Source organism: Carex rostrata, chromosome 9 (assembly GCF_964058835.1).
Source record: "Carex rostrata chromosome 9, lpCarRost1.2, whole genome shotgun sequence".
NCBI classification, from domain to species: Eukaryota; Viridiplantae; Streptophyta; class Magnoliopsida; order Poales; family Cyperaceae; genus Carex; species Carex rostrata.
In genome coordinates this window covers 5,425,773-5,440,519 of record NC_135926.1, presented here as the reverse complement: position 1 = coordinate 5,440,519, position 14,747 = coordinate 5,425,773, and the positions used below count along the sequence as shown (strand labels likewise).

Sequence of the window (14,747 nt, the reverse complement as noted above, 5' to 3'; positions counted from 1 at the left end):
CACCGAATTTTTTTGACTCGTCTGAAATTAAATTTTAACCGTTCTTTTTCTATTGTACCTTAGAGATATCTTGAGATGAGTAGAACTAGGGTGTTCTTAATGAACTCAAGTCTAAAACTCATCGATTCAGCTTCAAATGATGAATCTGAACTGTTGAAACATGCTTACTTTACGAGTGATGCATCTACATGTAAACAATTTTAATTTTGAAATTAATTTTGCATAGAATTGGTCAAAAAAAATAAATGGATTAAAATTAATTTATTAACTTTCTAATTTTGACCCCTTGACTTTATACTAAATTAATTCAAATGTTTAAAATTTTCACATGTAAACACATCACTCATAAGGTATGCAGGTTTCAACTGTTCGGATTCATCATTTGATACCAATTCGATGAGTTTTAGACTTAAGTTCACCAAGAAATTTGGTGAACTTAAAAACACCCTAGTTCTACTCATTTTGAGATATCTGAGGGGAAAAAAGAAAATAACAATTTACATAAAAAAAAAAATCTATTGTTACTGTCGTTTCAAACAAATTCCGTGGTCAATATATAATAATCATATCAAATTAACACACGTAAGTTAATTAAACGGCCCCTAATATTGATCATTTATTTTAGATCCGAAATCAGATTACAATAATTGAACCTGCATTTTTTTTTCTTAGCAAGAACATTACAGCCAAATATGAACGGGTATTAATTATTGTCTTTGATTTCATTACAATTTTAATTACAAAGAATTTGTACAGGTAAGAAAATTCGTGCAGTGTTGGAAAGGTGACAAACCGGGCAGCCTTGTTTTGGTCAGCCGGGTCACAAAATGAATGATGAATTTTAGTTGATTGTTGGTTCGGTAACCTGCTACTCGTTTTCAGGTTGTCAAACCGACCTTGCCAGTTCAATCGTATAATTTCTATTAATATATTAAGAACCTATTGCCAGCTAGTTGACTCGGAACTCAACTCACCGCGTATTTTTTGGAACTTGATAAAAATCCCAAATTGTTGTATTTTGTTGAATCATGTTTTTTTTTTTTTTGTTTATTAAATAAGCTTCATGTACTGCTATAATCAAGATATATATCAATTATTTTACTTTTTTTAGTAACATGAAAGTTTGATATTTGATAAATTTAATCTCAAATACAAAACAATCATAAATGCTGATATGATAATTATAATTTTAATTAAAGAGACGCGGTGGATTGTTAATTCGGATGATCACCCTAACTCAAGCAAATTACAAACGGAGGCCCAGGACCGTCCTTTTAACTTGGCACAAATCTTAAAACAAACACTCTACGTTTGGATGGCACAGGAATAGCTGCTATTCCTGACGAGCTATTCTCAACACAACACGTTTTGATGAAAAAAAACACTATTCTTAACAAAGGAATAGCTTGTGTTAGCTGCTATTCTGCTATTCCTATGAAATGTTGGGTTAGCTGCTATTTTGAACCCAGGAATAACTGCTATTCCGAGCTATACCTTAATTCATCCAAACGCACCTACGTTTCTGACTTTGACTCAACTGAGATTAATCTAGACCGTCTATTTGTAATTTGCTTGAGTTAGTACCTGAGATACGGATTCCTGGATTGTCGTCGACTAATATCACATCAATTTGCAATAAACAATTGTATGGCTGTAAAATTTGAAATTACAAAATTACAAAATAAAACTGAAATTGTAGGATGAAAGATAAAAAATTTATTGAAAAAAAATTGCAAGAACTAGATTAGTTCATAAGGAGGATTTTTCAGTACGATAGATTATTATAGTACTGGAAACTCACTTATAACTAAGAATTCAAAATTCAAATTCAAACAATAATAATAATAATAATAATAATAATAATAATAATAATAATAATAATAATAATAATAATAGAGTTGGGCTACGGTGCTTCGCAAAGTAAAGCAGTTGTTTTACTTTACACTCATATTTTGCGATTTTAAAGTTCAAAATGTCAATCGGAATCGTTCAAGTTGATCTCTATATTAAATTGTGCTTGGATACAAAATTTTACATTTTTTGAAAATTCTTTACTATTTCTTTAGAATTTTTTAAAATCGTTGGTTTTCAGAAAATTCTGGACCATCAAAAACAACGATTTTCAAAAATTATAAAGAAATCGTAAAAAAATTCAAAAAAATGTAAAATTTGGTCTCCAAACACAATTTAATATGGAGATCAATTTGAACGGTTCCGATCAACATTTTGAACTTTAAAATCACAAAATATGAGTGTGAAGTAAAACAACTGCTTTACTTGGTGAAGCACCATAGCCCAACTAATAATAATAATATTGACAATTTTAAGGCATGCTGAAATAATATTAATTAATTTTGTTCCTCGAATGTTTAAGGTTTGACACCTCCAGTCTATTAAATTAAGCAAGCCTTAATTGGTCTACATTTGAATTATTTATCAAGATTTGCTCATGAATATTCCGCATTAATTTTCTTAAATATATTCTGACTCATTCTTAGATGTACAAACTAGACAATAATTTTATATTTCATTTTGAATTGACAAGCATGATATATATATAGCATGCATCAGCATCACTAATTAACCGACAAAAAAAAAAATCGTTTAGACAGGCCAATTGATTGGTATCTATCACTGTACTACATTCGATAAGACAGATAGAGTATGGGTAAATTAATATTTAATGCTAATCTGAATATGTTAGAACTTTTGAATGCAATTTACAATTTAGGTGTGTTTTCGCATTATTTCCCCTAAATTTTTTTTGTTTAAAACTTAATCCCGAAACACTTAAAATTCATGTCATATACTGTAATTTGTGGTCTTTGGATACCAATTTCTTTATTCGTAAGTCATTAAAGACGGCATTGAACTAATAAAATTCATGTCACATACTGTAATTCATGTCAGTTTTAAATAATATAAGCAAAGAAATAATGGATTATGTTTTATTAACAAGAAAGAATCATGACAAGTTGTGACCACAATTACAAAACCCCATAAAAAATAACTGAGAGCAACAATATTGCACATCTATCATTTCCTAATAGTGATATCTCTATTAAAAAAGGACAAGAAGAGCACTAGCGACACCAATCAAGCTAGCAATTGGCATGGTAACCGCGGCACCCGACAAGGTAGGTGGTTCGGCAGGAGGGAAAGAGATAGCTGAAGGAGCAATTGCTGCTGGTGCTTCTGAAGGTGTACCGGTTGGTGGAGCTGGAGGTGAGCTGAGAGGTGATGAACTTGCTGGTACTGGAGCTGGAGATGCAGCAAATGGAGGGGATGATACTGGTACAGATGCTGGTATAGGTGCTGGTACAGGCGCATTTTTAGGAGAAGGGAATGGGACTGGGGATGGTTTGGGAGCCGGTATAGGCGCAGCACCAGGCGCTTGAGCGAAAGAGCTTAGAAAGAGTGATGAAATGAAAAGAGTAAAGACTGAGAATTGCAAAGAAGTGATTGCCATTTTCTTTCTTTTTCTTTATAGATGAAATGAAGAGTATGCTAAGATCGAGTTTGTGTGATTGCTGAGTTGATGAGTTGATGGGGCAATGTGAGAGGCTGTATGTATATATAGGGATGAGGAGGCAAGGAACTTCTGGTTTTGGGGATAGTTCATGGACAAGAGGCGATTAAAATACAATTATTTGTATTAAGTACTGTCGGCATGATTATTGCCAACTATTGATTAGCCGTTTCCTATAATTCATACTTTACAGATCGAGGGTGATAGAGTGAGTTGTAAAACGTATTTAATTTAACTAGCTGTATCTTCAAGACAGAGGGACAGGCAAGAATTATTTTATGTCGTCAAGAAAATTGAGAAAAATGAAAAAGAAGAATCATTTATCCTTATCTATCAAACGGAGCGATGGAATAAGAACTTGCATTTGGTTTAGTGGCAAAGATGAAATGTCATGAGTTCGAAACTCACAAAGTGGAAAAAAAAATTATATAATATACGTACATAGGAGTTTGAAAGTGTGTTGAGTGGCTTGACCCCCAACTCATGATTTCAAAAAATACGGAGCGATGGAATGAATGTATCTATTTTAAATCATAATATAATTTTATAAATATTGAGAAAAAGAAGAATCATTTATACTCATCTATCAAATGGAGCGATGGAATATATCTATTTTAAATTAGAATATAATTTTAGAAATATTGACAAAAATAATATATATTTGAAGTAGGGGTGAAAAAGGATCGGATACGGAGAAAATAGTGGTAAAATTATATATGTATTCATTTTTATTTTCAGATATGAAAACAGATTAGATATTAGACAGATACAAATATTATTAAAAAATATATTATATTTGAAGTTTATACGGATCAAAATAGATATTTATTAAAAAAACATATAAATATTATTAAAAAATACTAAATTTCACAATATTATCTAATTATAATACTAAATAAGATAAAAATTTCATGATAAATAGTATACGGATAATTACTACTTAATATCTTATCCGTGTCTGCTATTTTAGATAGATGTTTCATGATTAATGTTAAAGCAGTATATATAGTACGAAGCTCTTATATATTATAAGTAGTTAAAAGAAATTCAGAGTACGCAAAAAATTTAGAGTAGAACTCGGGTGTTCTTCAGTTCGCCAAGTCTATTGGTGAACTCAAGTCTAAAATCCGTCAAATCGATTTTAAATGATGAATCTGAACCGTTCAAATCCGTCTACCTTATGAGTGATGTGTTTACATGTGAAAATTTTAAACATTCGAATCAATTTAGTATAAAGTCAAGCGGTCAAAAAATATTCAAAAAATGAATGCATTAAAATTAATTTATTAACCTTCTAATTTTGACTGATTGACTTTATACTAAATTAATTCGAATATTTAAAATTTTTACATGTAGATGCATCACTCGTAAGGTGGGCGGATTTTAACGATTCAGGTTTGTCATTTGAAGCTGATTTGATGAGACTTGAATTTATAATGAAAAGGATGATCATATGACTGGGCATTCGAATAGCAAAAACAATTTTTTGTTCCACAATTTCATGTTCTTCCACAAATTTTTTGTGATTTTTTAAATTCTCTTTCGAAGATTTTCAATTGAAATCATTTTTTCCTAGCATATGTATTTTTTCAATTCAAATATCTACCTTTTCATTAACAACTTTGAGGACCCATTTTTAGAGATCTTTTTTACAATATACTAATTTTTTTGAAAGGTGAAGATAATTCTGTTTAACAATTTACCAAGTTTTATTTATGGAGACTGCATTTTAATGTATTTAGTAACTCCACATTGATGAAAGTTTGCTGAATTAAGATTTATCAACCGAAAATCGAAGATGTTTCGTATTTATGTGATTTATTTTTGTTTTAGCTAATCAAAGTTGAAGATATTTAAATTTTATGTGATTTATTACTGCGATCAGTGACAGTGAATCAAGCAACACCAACAAAATAGCTAAAGATAAATTATAAAAAAAACCAGCTGTGATGAAAGAATTTAATAAAAGAACATATATCTATTATAACATCTCAAAGTAATAAGCTATGACATCTCATAATACTGCAGCTATAAAAGAATAGCGCTGTCAACTATGAAAAACGACTCCTAACATACTCAAAAGGACCAAAAAACCTATTTCGAAATTTTAAAAAATAATAAACGAATTTCCATAAGACCTCTGATTTCTCTAGAAAGAAACTGCCACCAAAAGAGCGCCAGTCAGTCCAATCAAGCTCACAACTGAGGTAGATGCACTAGATGCTGGCGCCACAGCAGGGGGCCTAGAGATGGTAGGAGCTAAGGTGTCTGCGGTGGGGCTGGTGGCAGGTGCATCTGACGGGGTGGCGGCGACCGGCGGCGATGGTGGAGATGAAATTGTCGGGGCGAATGCAGGTGCTGGTTCAGGTGCCAATTTGCGAGATGGTGATGGTACAGGGGCAGCTCCGGGAGCGGGAATTGGGGCTGCGCCAGGGGCTTGGGCGGAGATGAGAGTAAGAGATGCGATGAAGAGAGCCAAGATCGGGAGGTGAAGAGAAGAGATCGCCATTTCTGAGCTTGTTTTGAGAGGTCAAAGAGATTTAGAGGTTAAGAAGAATTAAAGATGGGCTGATTTCTGTTGGAGTGTTTTGGTTTGAGATGGAGGAGAGAGTACTATGGTAGGTGTATATATAGGTTAAGTAAAGGCGGTGGTGGGGCAAGGGGTATGATTGGAAAAAGAAAAGAATGATTTATTTTATATAAATATGAATAGTATAATAATAGACATAATTAGCCGTTATAAAGATAGGCTTTTGCCGATGTGTTTTGTATTTTGGTTATGTGCTGTAAATAAGAATTGCATAGAGATTTTTATTTATTTTTGTCAGCGCATTGTTCGAGTTCTCTTTTTTTGGAAGTAAAATTTAGACTTCTCTTAATTTAGAAGTTATGTTAATCGCTAAATAAATACGATGGAACTATTTTGGGAGCTAAAGTTTCAAATTAAGAGCAATTGGAATAGAATGAAATATTATCTTTATTGTAATTGCATTAAAATGAAATATTATTTCGATATAAATTGTAAAAAGTCTAAAAATAAAGTGTCAAGAAATAAAATTTCCTATCAATATACCTGACCCGAAATTATTTCCTATTTTGAAGTCAAAAATATCCAAAGATTGATCAAATGTTCTAGAACAGTTCAATTTTTTTCTAGACTTAGCAGCAATTGGCCGGTGAGTCAAGCGAGAACTGTTCCGAGAATACCTTCACGCGTCGTAATGTGGTAGGCTAAGAAGGTTCAAATCACACGCTTTCCATTTCTCCGTGAGATCTGCACGCGTTCCCCCATTTAGAAGGGGCCGCATTCTACACTCCAACGTCTCTATTGACTTACTTAGCCGTGAAACTACCGTTGGATTAAAGATGAACGGCCAACGTAGTCCCCAGAAATGATCGTTGGGGGTATTCGGCGTGCTTTGTCTGAACGCGGAATAAAGAATTAGAAAAAAAGGAGAGGAGAAACAGTCCAGCTAGCCGTTGGGTGTCCTTTTTCATTTTTTTAACGTGATTTTAGGCCCACGCTGAATGGTCACAGCTAACCTGACAGGTGGCTGATATTTAATATTATATCTATAAATGTAGGTCCTGGATTGGAGGCCATGTTACCACTGTACTGAGAAAACAGACAACTGTGCCTAACTGCTCGGTTCTATTGTGGCATTTTGTGGCATATTAATTGTGTAACCGGTTACTAACTTTTTACTAGAGGGAAATTTTGGAGCAATATATATGTTAATTTAAGTCACTGCCAAATTTCTCAAAAAAATAAAAATGTTAGTTTAATTTAGGGTTTAGGGATTAGTTTACTGACGTTTTACCATTGAAATAGTCATTTTCTCATGCATTGATCTTGATCGGACGGCTGATCTTTACTTAATTTAATAATAAAATATTCGGTAGTATGTGAGACCAAGTAAATCTCTTTCATAGTAATAGAGAAATTTATGCTTTTAAAAAAAATATGATAGAATTAATTAAACTAAGAAAAATGATTTAAGGGATTCAAATTTTATTTTTGTTAATTGTGTTATAATTTTTGTTAATATATATCATGAAAAGCAGTCTAAAAGGAGTAGAACTAGGGTGTTCTTAAGCTCACCAAAGTGTTTGGTGAGCTTGACTCCAAAATCCGTCAAATCGGTTTCAAATGACGAATCCGAACCGTTGGAACCCGTCTATTTTACGTGTGATGCGTCTACATGTGAAATTTTTTAACTTTCGAATTAGTTTAGTATAAAGTAAATTGGTCAAAATTAGAAGGTTAATAAATTAATTTTAGTGCATTCATTTTTTTAACATGTTTTGACCGCTTGACTTTATACTAAACTAATTTGAAAGTTTAAAAATTTCACATGTAGACGCATCACACGTAAAATCGACGGATTCCAACGGTTCGGATTCGTCATTTGAAACCGATTTGACGGATTTTGGAGTCAAGCTCATCAAAAACTTTGGTGAGCTTAAGAACACCCTAGTTCTACTCGTCTAAAAGACATACAAGAATTTATAAAAACTAGTTGCTACGAACTGCTGAATTAGATTTTTAATATCTGGCAATTATACGTGTCCAACAAAGCCACAAAGGCACATAGCTACACTAAGAAATCTTGTGCTTTTTTTTAAGACATTCGTAGAAGCTGCGAGTCGTGAGCAAAAATCGAAGTCTCAACTTTTAAATAATCAACAGTTTTAAGACTTTTTCTAGCTAACTGAATTACCTCTTCTTTCTCATTAAGAAATCTTGTCGCTAAGCAATTGTGAGATTCTAGTTTCATAAAAAAATTAAAAGTTTTAAATTAATTTAGTATAAAATAAGTTGTCAAAATTAGAAGGTTTATAAATTACTTTTAATGCATGTATTTTTTGGATGCCTTTGACAACTTGACTTTATAATAAATTAATTTGAAACTTTAAAATTTTCACATGTAGATGCATTATTCGTAAAGTAGAAAGATTTTAAAAATTTTAATTTATCATTTGAAATCAATCCGATAAGTTTTAAAATTGAGTTCACAAAGAGACTTAGTGAACTTTGAAACACCCTAGTTCTACTCAAATATATGTTCTAAAGTATGATTTGTTATTACATATTAGCATAACTTTTGAACTAGTCCAATCACAATGGTGTTAGATTTTTGTCTTTTTAATTATAGAAAGACGACTGTTCAATTTTCGTTATTGACATTTAAAAATCAATACCTGTTGCGATTAACAGGAGCACTTATATTAATATTAAAAAAAAATACATGATTTTGATTCAAACTTAGACACCATTTCTTTTGTTCCTTTCATATAAGTATGAATCGTGTTCAAATTTTAAATTATTTAGGATTTATATTTGTCTGAATTATATATGATTTAAATTGTGCTCATATGATGCAAAGATGATGGAAGAGTTCGGACAAAATTAATCCGAGCGAGCAAAACCATTCTTCTATATATATTTGTTGTTTGGACGATAGCAACAAATTATACTGCATGAATACAGATAAGAATATTGAATCTAATATGACATGAATATAGACTAACTTATTTCAAAAACTATTCAGTACGTTATTTTTTTTATGAATTATTTTTTAGCCTAGAATAATATATTTCATTATAGAAATCTAATAAATTTTGTGTTTATCCTTTTAAAATTCTGTTCCGGTTATACGAGAGATCCTGCCTGTATGAAATATATATATTTTTTTTAGTAGAACAGACCTGTATGCAAACTGTTTAGCACAACAGTCCAACAGAATCTGGATAGAAAACCCATTTTGTATGCGTTAGATAATTCTGGGTTTCTATATTTCTTCCCTGTTCTTAGGTTGGGCTGGATCTTTGCAAAGGGCTTAAATTATGAGTTTAGCATGAATTTGTGTTACCATCATTGCAAATTCGTAATTTAATCAACAAGAAGGTTTGAACAGAGTGCCCATAGAATTGTTATGTGCCAGCGGGTAAGTAAGCCTGTAACAGTAAGGATGGCCTCTAGCTTGAAGTCTTGAACTAAACGAAAGTTCAGTTGCAAAAAGAGAAATAAATCTGCTGTCATTCCGATCCCAACCGTTTAATTTCTTTAAGATGTGTGCTTGAAAAACATTGTTTCTTGAGATTCACGCAGGAAATTTTTTGAATGGGTAGGATCGGAATAAAAGGTTTTGTTATTCCTTTTGAATAACAACAAATTTGTTTCCCGTAAAAAGAATACCCATGGCCTGAAAGCCTGCTGAGATTTTCTATGCTTGGTTGCAGATGCAGTATCTCTTAAGTCTGGATTGAATATTTGAACTCGGTATTTCTGTTACAATGACATACATTTATGGATACGGGTCGGTCCATCTATGATCTATGACCACAATTTGGAAGTCCAAACTAGTTGAGAACCGGTCAAAATTGATCAAGACTTCTACGGGAGTAGGGCAAAGGAGAAAAGGTTTGGAGAAATGAGAACTTATCTAAATTTTTATAACCTTAAATATTTACAAATTTATCTGACATAACTATTATAATTTAGGAAAAGATCAGAGTTCTAAAAAGCGTTTATCGCATCGTAGCGGAATGGTTAAAAAAAACAGCGCTATGTCCATATACAGCTGAATAACGCTTTATAGCACCGATAGTGTCATAAGTTTTATAGTTTGAAAACGTTAGTGTCATAAGTTTTATAGTTTGAAAACGTTATAGCATAGTAACATATACACATAGTAACATATGGTCTGAAAGCGCTATTTAAAATGGAAAGGCTGATGTGTCACGTATAGCATAGTAACATATCATTCTATCTCTTTATAAATCTATTGAATAGATTTCAAACGATGAATACAAACCGTTGAAACCGATTCACATCACGAGTGATGTATTTACATATAAAATTTATAAATTTTTGCATTTATTTAGTATAACAGTTTGGATTCACTTTTAAAAAAATATTCAATAAATTTTTAACAAAATAGCACGGCATGTTACTATGCTACAGGTAACACGCCAACCTTATTCTTAGTATTGTAATGAACAATTCCATCAAACTATAAAATTATTCTAACATTTTAAGGCCACCAAAATTGCTGACACGCGTAGACCATGTGCACGAATTTTTTTCATAAACCATAATTAAAAAAATTAATGTTACGGAACCAATACGATTACTTTTTTTTTTCAAAAAGCATAAGGACCATGGGGTTCCCACGGTCTCTAAATTTTTTTTTCCAGACCGTGAGAACCACACGGTCTTGCAAATTTTTTTTATTTTTTATTTTTCCACACTTTCACGAAAATTGCCACAGAAGATCTGGAAAAAATTTGCAAGACCGTGGGAACCCCACGGTCCAGTCTTCATTTTTGTTTTTTCCTGCCTGAGACCGTGAGAGCCTTCATCCTCACTGCGTCTCTTCCCCATTTTTTCCTTCCCTCTTCTTTCTTCCTTCCATCATCTAAATTTTTTTTTTGTACTCTCATAATTAGAGTGATTTTTATTTTAATTACATAAGTTTGTATATTTTTGAAAGAGGAACAAAAAGAGCTTCAGATCTACAAATTTTGTTAGGTATGTATTTGATTCTTTTATTTTTGATAAATCATCCGCAATTATGAATAAATGAGTAGAATATATTGTTTATGTATTATAAATGGTTTATGTAGTAATTGTAGTATAAATAAATGGTTTATGTGTAATTTTTTCTTTTTGTAGTATAAATAGTTTATGTGTATTTTTTTTATTAGTATAAATGGTTTATGTTGTAATTGTAGTATAAAAAAATAGTTTATGTAGTAATTTATTTGCATGTAGGTTTTTTAGTATGCATGTAGTAATTGTTGGATGATTTATTTATTTGCATGTTTTATGTAGATGCATGGTTTATGTGCATGTAGTTTTTTTTAGTGTAGATGCATGTAGTTTTTTTTAGTGTAGATGAATGTAGTAATTTTTAGATTATTTATTTATGGTTTATGTAGTAATTGTAGTATAAATAAATGGTTTATGTATAATTTTTTTCTTTTTGTAGTATAAATAGTTTATATGTATTTTTTTATTAGTATAAATGGTTTATGTTGTGATTGAAGCATAAAAAAATAGTTTATGTAGTAATTTATTTGCATGTTGGTTTTTTAGTATGCATGAAGTAATTGTTGGATGATTTATTTATTTGCATGTTTTATGTAGATGCATGGTTTATGTGCATGTAGTTTTTTTTAGTGTAGATGCATGTAGTTTTTTTTAGTGTAGATGAATGTAGTAATTTTTGGATTATTTATTTATGATTTATGTAGATGTATGGTTTATGTGCATGTAGATTTTTTTAGTGTACATGCATGTACTAATTATTGAATGATTTATTTAATTGCATTGTTTATGTAGACCGAAATTTTTAAAAATACCATTTTCCAATAATTATTAAACTAAAATACCATTTTCGGCTGGATATTTTAAATTTCGCATGGTCGCTTCTGAGGGAAGCGGGCACCTGGAGCTGGGCCGCTTCTGAGCGAAGCGGGTACATTTTTGGGCCGCATTAAAGCCCAGCGGGCCGGGCCGCATTGGAGGGCAGCGGGCTGGCCGCTTTGGGGCGTAGCGGCCACGCCTCAACCCAGGGCAGCGGCCATGGTACCATATATATTCCCAGCGTTACGTTTTTTTGATATCAATCCTCATTCCTCATTCCATCCCTTCAAATCAGGTAATTTTCTTCTTCTTTCTAAATTTAAATTTTAGTTTAAAGTAGGAGTAGGAGTAGGAGTAAGGTAAATATTTAGGGTTTAGGATCAGGTAATTATGAAATTGTACCAAAATAATTATGAAATGGTATGAAAATTCATTATTGATCAAAATAATTGTAAAATTGTACCAAAATTGATTATTTGACCAAAATAATTATCGCATTGTACCAAAATTGATTATTTGACCAAAATAATTATCGTATTGTACCAAAATTATGAAAATTAGTTATTGACCAAAATAATTAATACCCAAACTATAATTATTTTTTGAAATTTAATTTGAAATCCTAATAAGACCAAAATAAATACAGCATGGCATCTATGGGATCTGGACCGTCTTCTAGTAGGGATGTACCTTCTTCTAGTAGAGGTGCACCAGTACCCACTCCATATGAGATGTCACAGTATGTCGATGCGGCATTGACATCTGTGGTCCCCGGTATCCGGCACCGCACTGATCGGGTATCAGACTTTCTCTGGTACCCGAATGCGGAGCACCGTATCTTGGAGGCTGCCGGATACCACCGTGTATTTATAATTCGCTTTGGTAAACCGGCCAGAAACGTCTTTCATGTATGCATTAACTTTCTCTTGTGTGGATGTTATCTCAAACTCGTTCCAGTTGCCAAATCCACCGAGCGTCGTCATAGATTGTGACCTCCCGCACCGTTTGTTAATCAACTACGAAAAATACATTGCTTGAAATTAATAAAAATTACAAAAATAAAATAATTTAATGAAAATAACATACCTCGTGCACACGGCATGAGAACTGTTGACCCTGGCTTGCTTCAAATTGCGCTTTTGCCCTCCTTTGAGCAAACCATTGCTGACATTTGTAAAACGTGTCCTCAATTATTGCTGCTACCAGCAACCTACGAGAAGATCTAAAAACATTATTGAGCGACTCGGACCCGTTCGTCGTCATAATTCTCCAACGGAAACCCCCATCCAACGCCTGGAATATCTTCCATGGTTTAGGACATTCGTTCTCATCTTGATCTAGATACTTACCCACACCATCCAACCAATTCAGAGCCCGATCACATACATCTCCCATTGCTTGCATTCCTTGCTCATATCTCCTCATCTTTCTCTTCGCCACACATATCCTGAAGTACTTGATTGCTTCTTCATTGCAATGATTCTTTTTCATATTTTCTACTATGTGAGTAGCACAAAGACGGTGAACGCACTCATCATCATCTTCCTCATTCCATCCCAGATCATCCTGTCGAAACACCTTTTTTATGCCCTTACCCCTATCAGTGATGACACACACAAACCTGGAGCGAATTACATTGCGCCTCAACCATTGCATGAACCATGCACAATCTTCAAAATTCTCTGTATCTACCAATGAAAAAGCCAACGGGAGGAGCTGATTTTCTGCATCGTACCCGGTTGCAATCAACATTTTACCTTTGTACCGGCCTACTAAGAAACAGACATCAACAGTGATGACAGGTCTCAGGTGTTGGAAAGCCTCTATGCATGGTCCAAATGCCCAAGCCGCCCTATTAAAGTACCTGTAAGGTCCAGGCTCATCAGTTGGATATGAGGTAACATCAAACAATGTACCTGGATTTTTTCGCTTAATTGCCTCCAATAAGAGGACTATAAGCGCATATGACCCCTCCCAACTACCAAATTGGCGGGCAATTGCCAACTCCCTTCCACGCCACAATTTATTGTACGCTGGTACCTGACCGTTATACATTTGTGCACAAGCTATTCTGACAGAAGTGATACTTAAATCTACGTCATTTCTCATGTGCGCCGAGATGCAATCGGCAACCATAGCAACGGTCAACTGTGCATGATCTATTCTTGTGGCATCCGCATGACAAACATGTTTTGTTGGGCACTTGGATACTTTCCATTGTGTACCAAAACCAGTGACCCTTGCATTAATGTACCAACCACATCTGGGGTCCTTGCACTTGAACCTAATCCGTTGTTTGTCACTGTGCGTATTCTTAATCTCTTTATTACAAAGAATGTGAAACTTGTAAATTGCAGCTTTCATTTCCTCCTTTGAATCATAGGTTTGTCCCTCTGACAATTCATTTTCAAACTCTGCATGTCTACCAAATAACCCTACATTTGCTTCCTGAAAACCTGACAGGTCATTGAAAGCTGCAATCGGGTGCTCAACCCCGCGACCCATTATCTGAAACCCTTTATCAACCTTGAATTTTTTTGTCTGCCCGAGCACAGGCCTCGTATCTGCTGTGTCACTGTGATCGCTCATGCAATCAGGATCAACATCCCCCTAATTTTCCTCTGCCTCTTGTATTTCCGGATCCACCGTCTCCTCAGTTTCCTCCGGATCACAAGGCTGGGCTCGGGATCGATGGGAGTGCTGACTATTAGACGGTCGGTCCCTCTAAACTGGGGCTTGACTACTCTCAGGCATGTCAATCGGCAAAGGGATTCGGGACCGACGGGAGGGCCGACTAGTAGACCGTCGGCCCTCCTGAACTGGGGCATTACTACTTTCAGGCATGTC

At 33.6% G+C, this 14,747-nt stretch overlaps 2 protein-coding genes across 2 annotated transcripts; both read right to left on the bottom strand.

Annotated features, from left to right (window-relative positions):
* Positions 1-5,460: 5,460 nt before the first annotated feature.
* Positions 5,461-6,125, bottom strand: LOC144559150 (uncharacterized). The gene has a single exon (XM_078308129.1). The coding sequence runs from the start codon at positions 6,036-6,038 to the stop codon at positions 5,679-5,681; it is 360 nt and encodes a 119-aa protein (XP_078164255.1). The 5' UTR covers positions 6,039-6,125; the 3' UTR covers positions 5,461-5,678.
* Positions 6,126-12,700: 6,575 nt separating this feature from the next.
* On the bottom strand, positions 12,701-14,036 carry LOC144559421 (uncharacterized). The gene is made up of 2 exons (XM_078308440.1): positions 12,987-14,036; positions 12,701-12,916 (listed from the first exon to the last, which is right to left on the bottom strand). The coding sequence occupies exons 1-2, from the start codon at positions 14,034-14,036 to the stop codon at positions 12,701-12,703; spliced, it is 1,266 nt and encodes a 421-aa protein (XP_078164566.1).
* Between the last annotated feature and the right edge of the window lie 711 nt (positions 14,037-14,747).

Bases quoted from the DNA above. Each gene is read 5' to 3' on its own strand.
- LOC144559421 (XM_078308440.1), bottom strand. From the start codon at position 14,036: ATGGTTGCCGATTGCATCTCGGCGCACATGAGAAATGACGTAGATTTA. The intron at 12,917-12,986 runs GTATGTTATTTT...TATTTTTCGTAG, and splicing joins TCTCATGCCGTGTGCACGAG to TTGATTAACAAACGGTGCGG.
- LOC144559150 (XM_078308129.1), bottom strand. From the start codon at position 6,038: ATGGCGATCTCTTCTCTTCACCTCCCGATCTTGGCTCTCTTCATCGCA.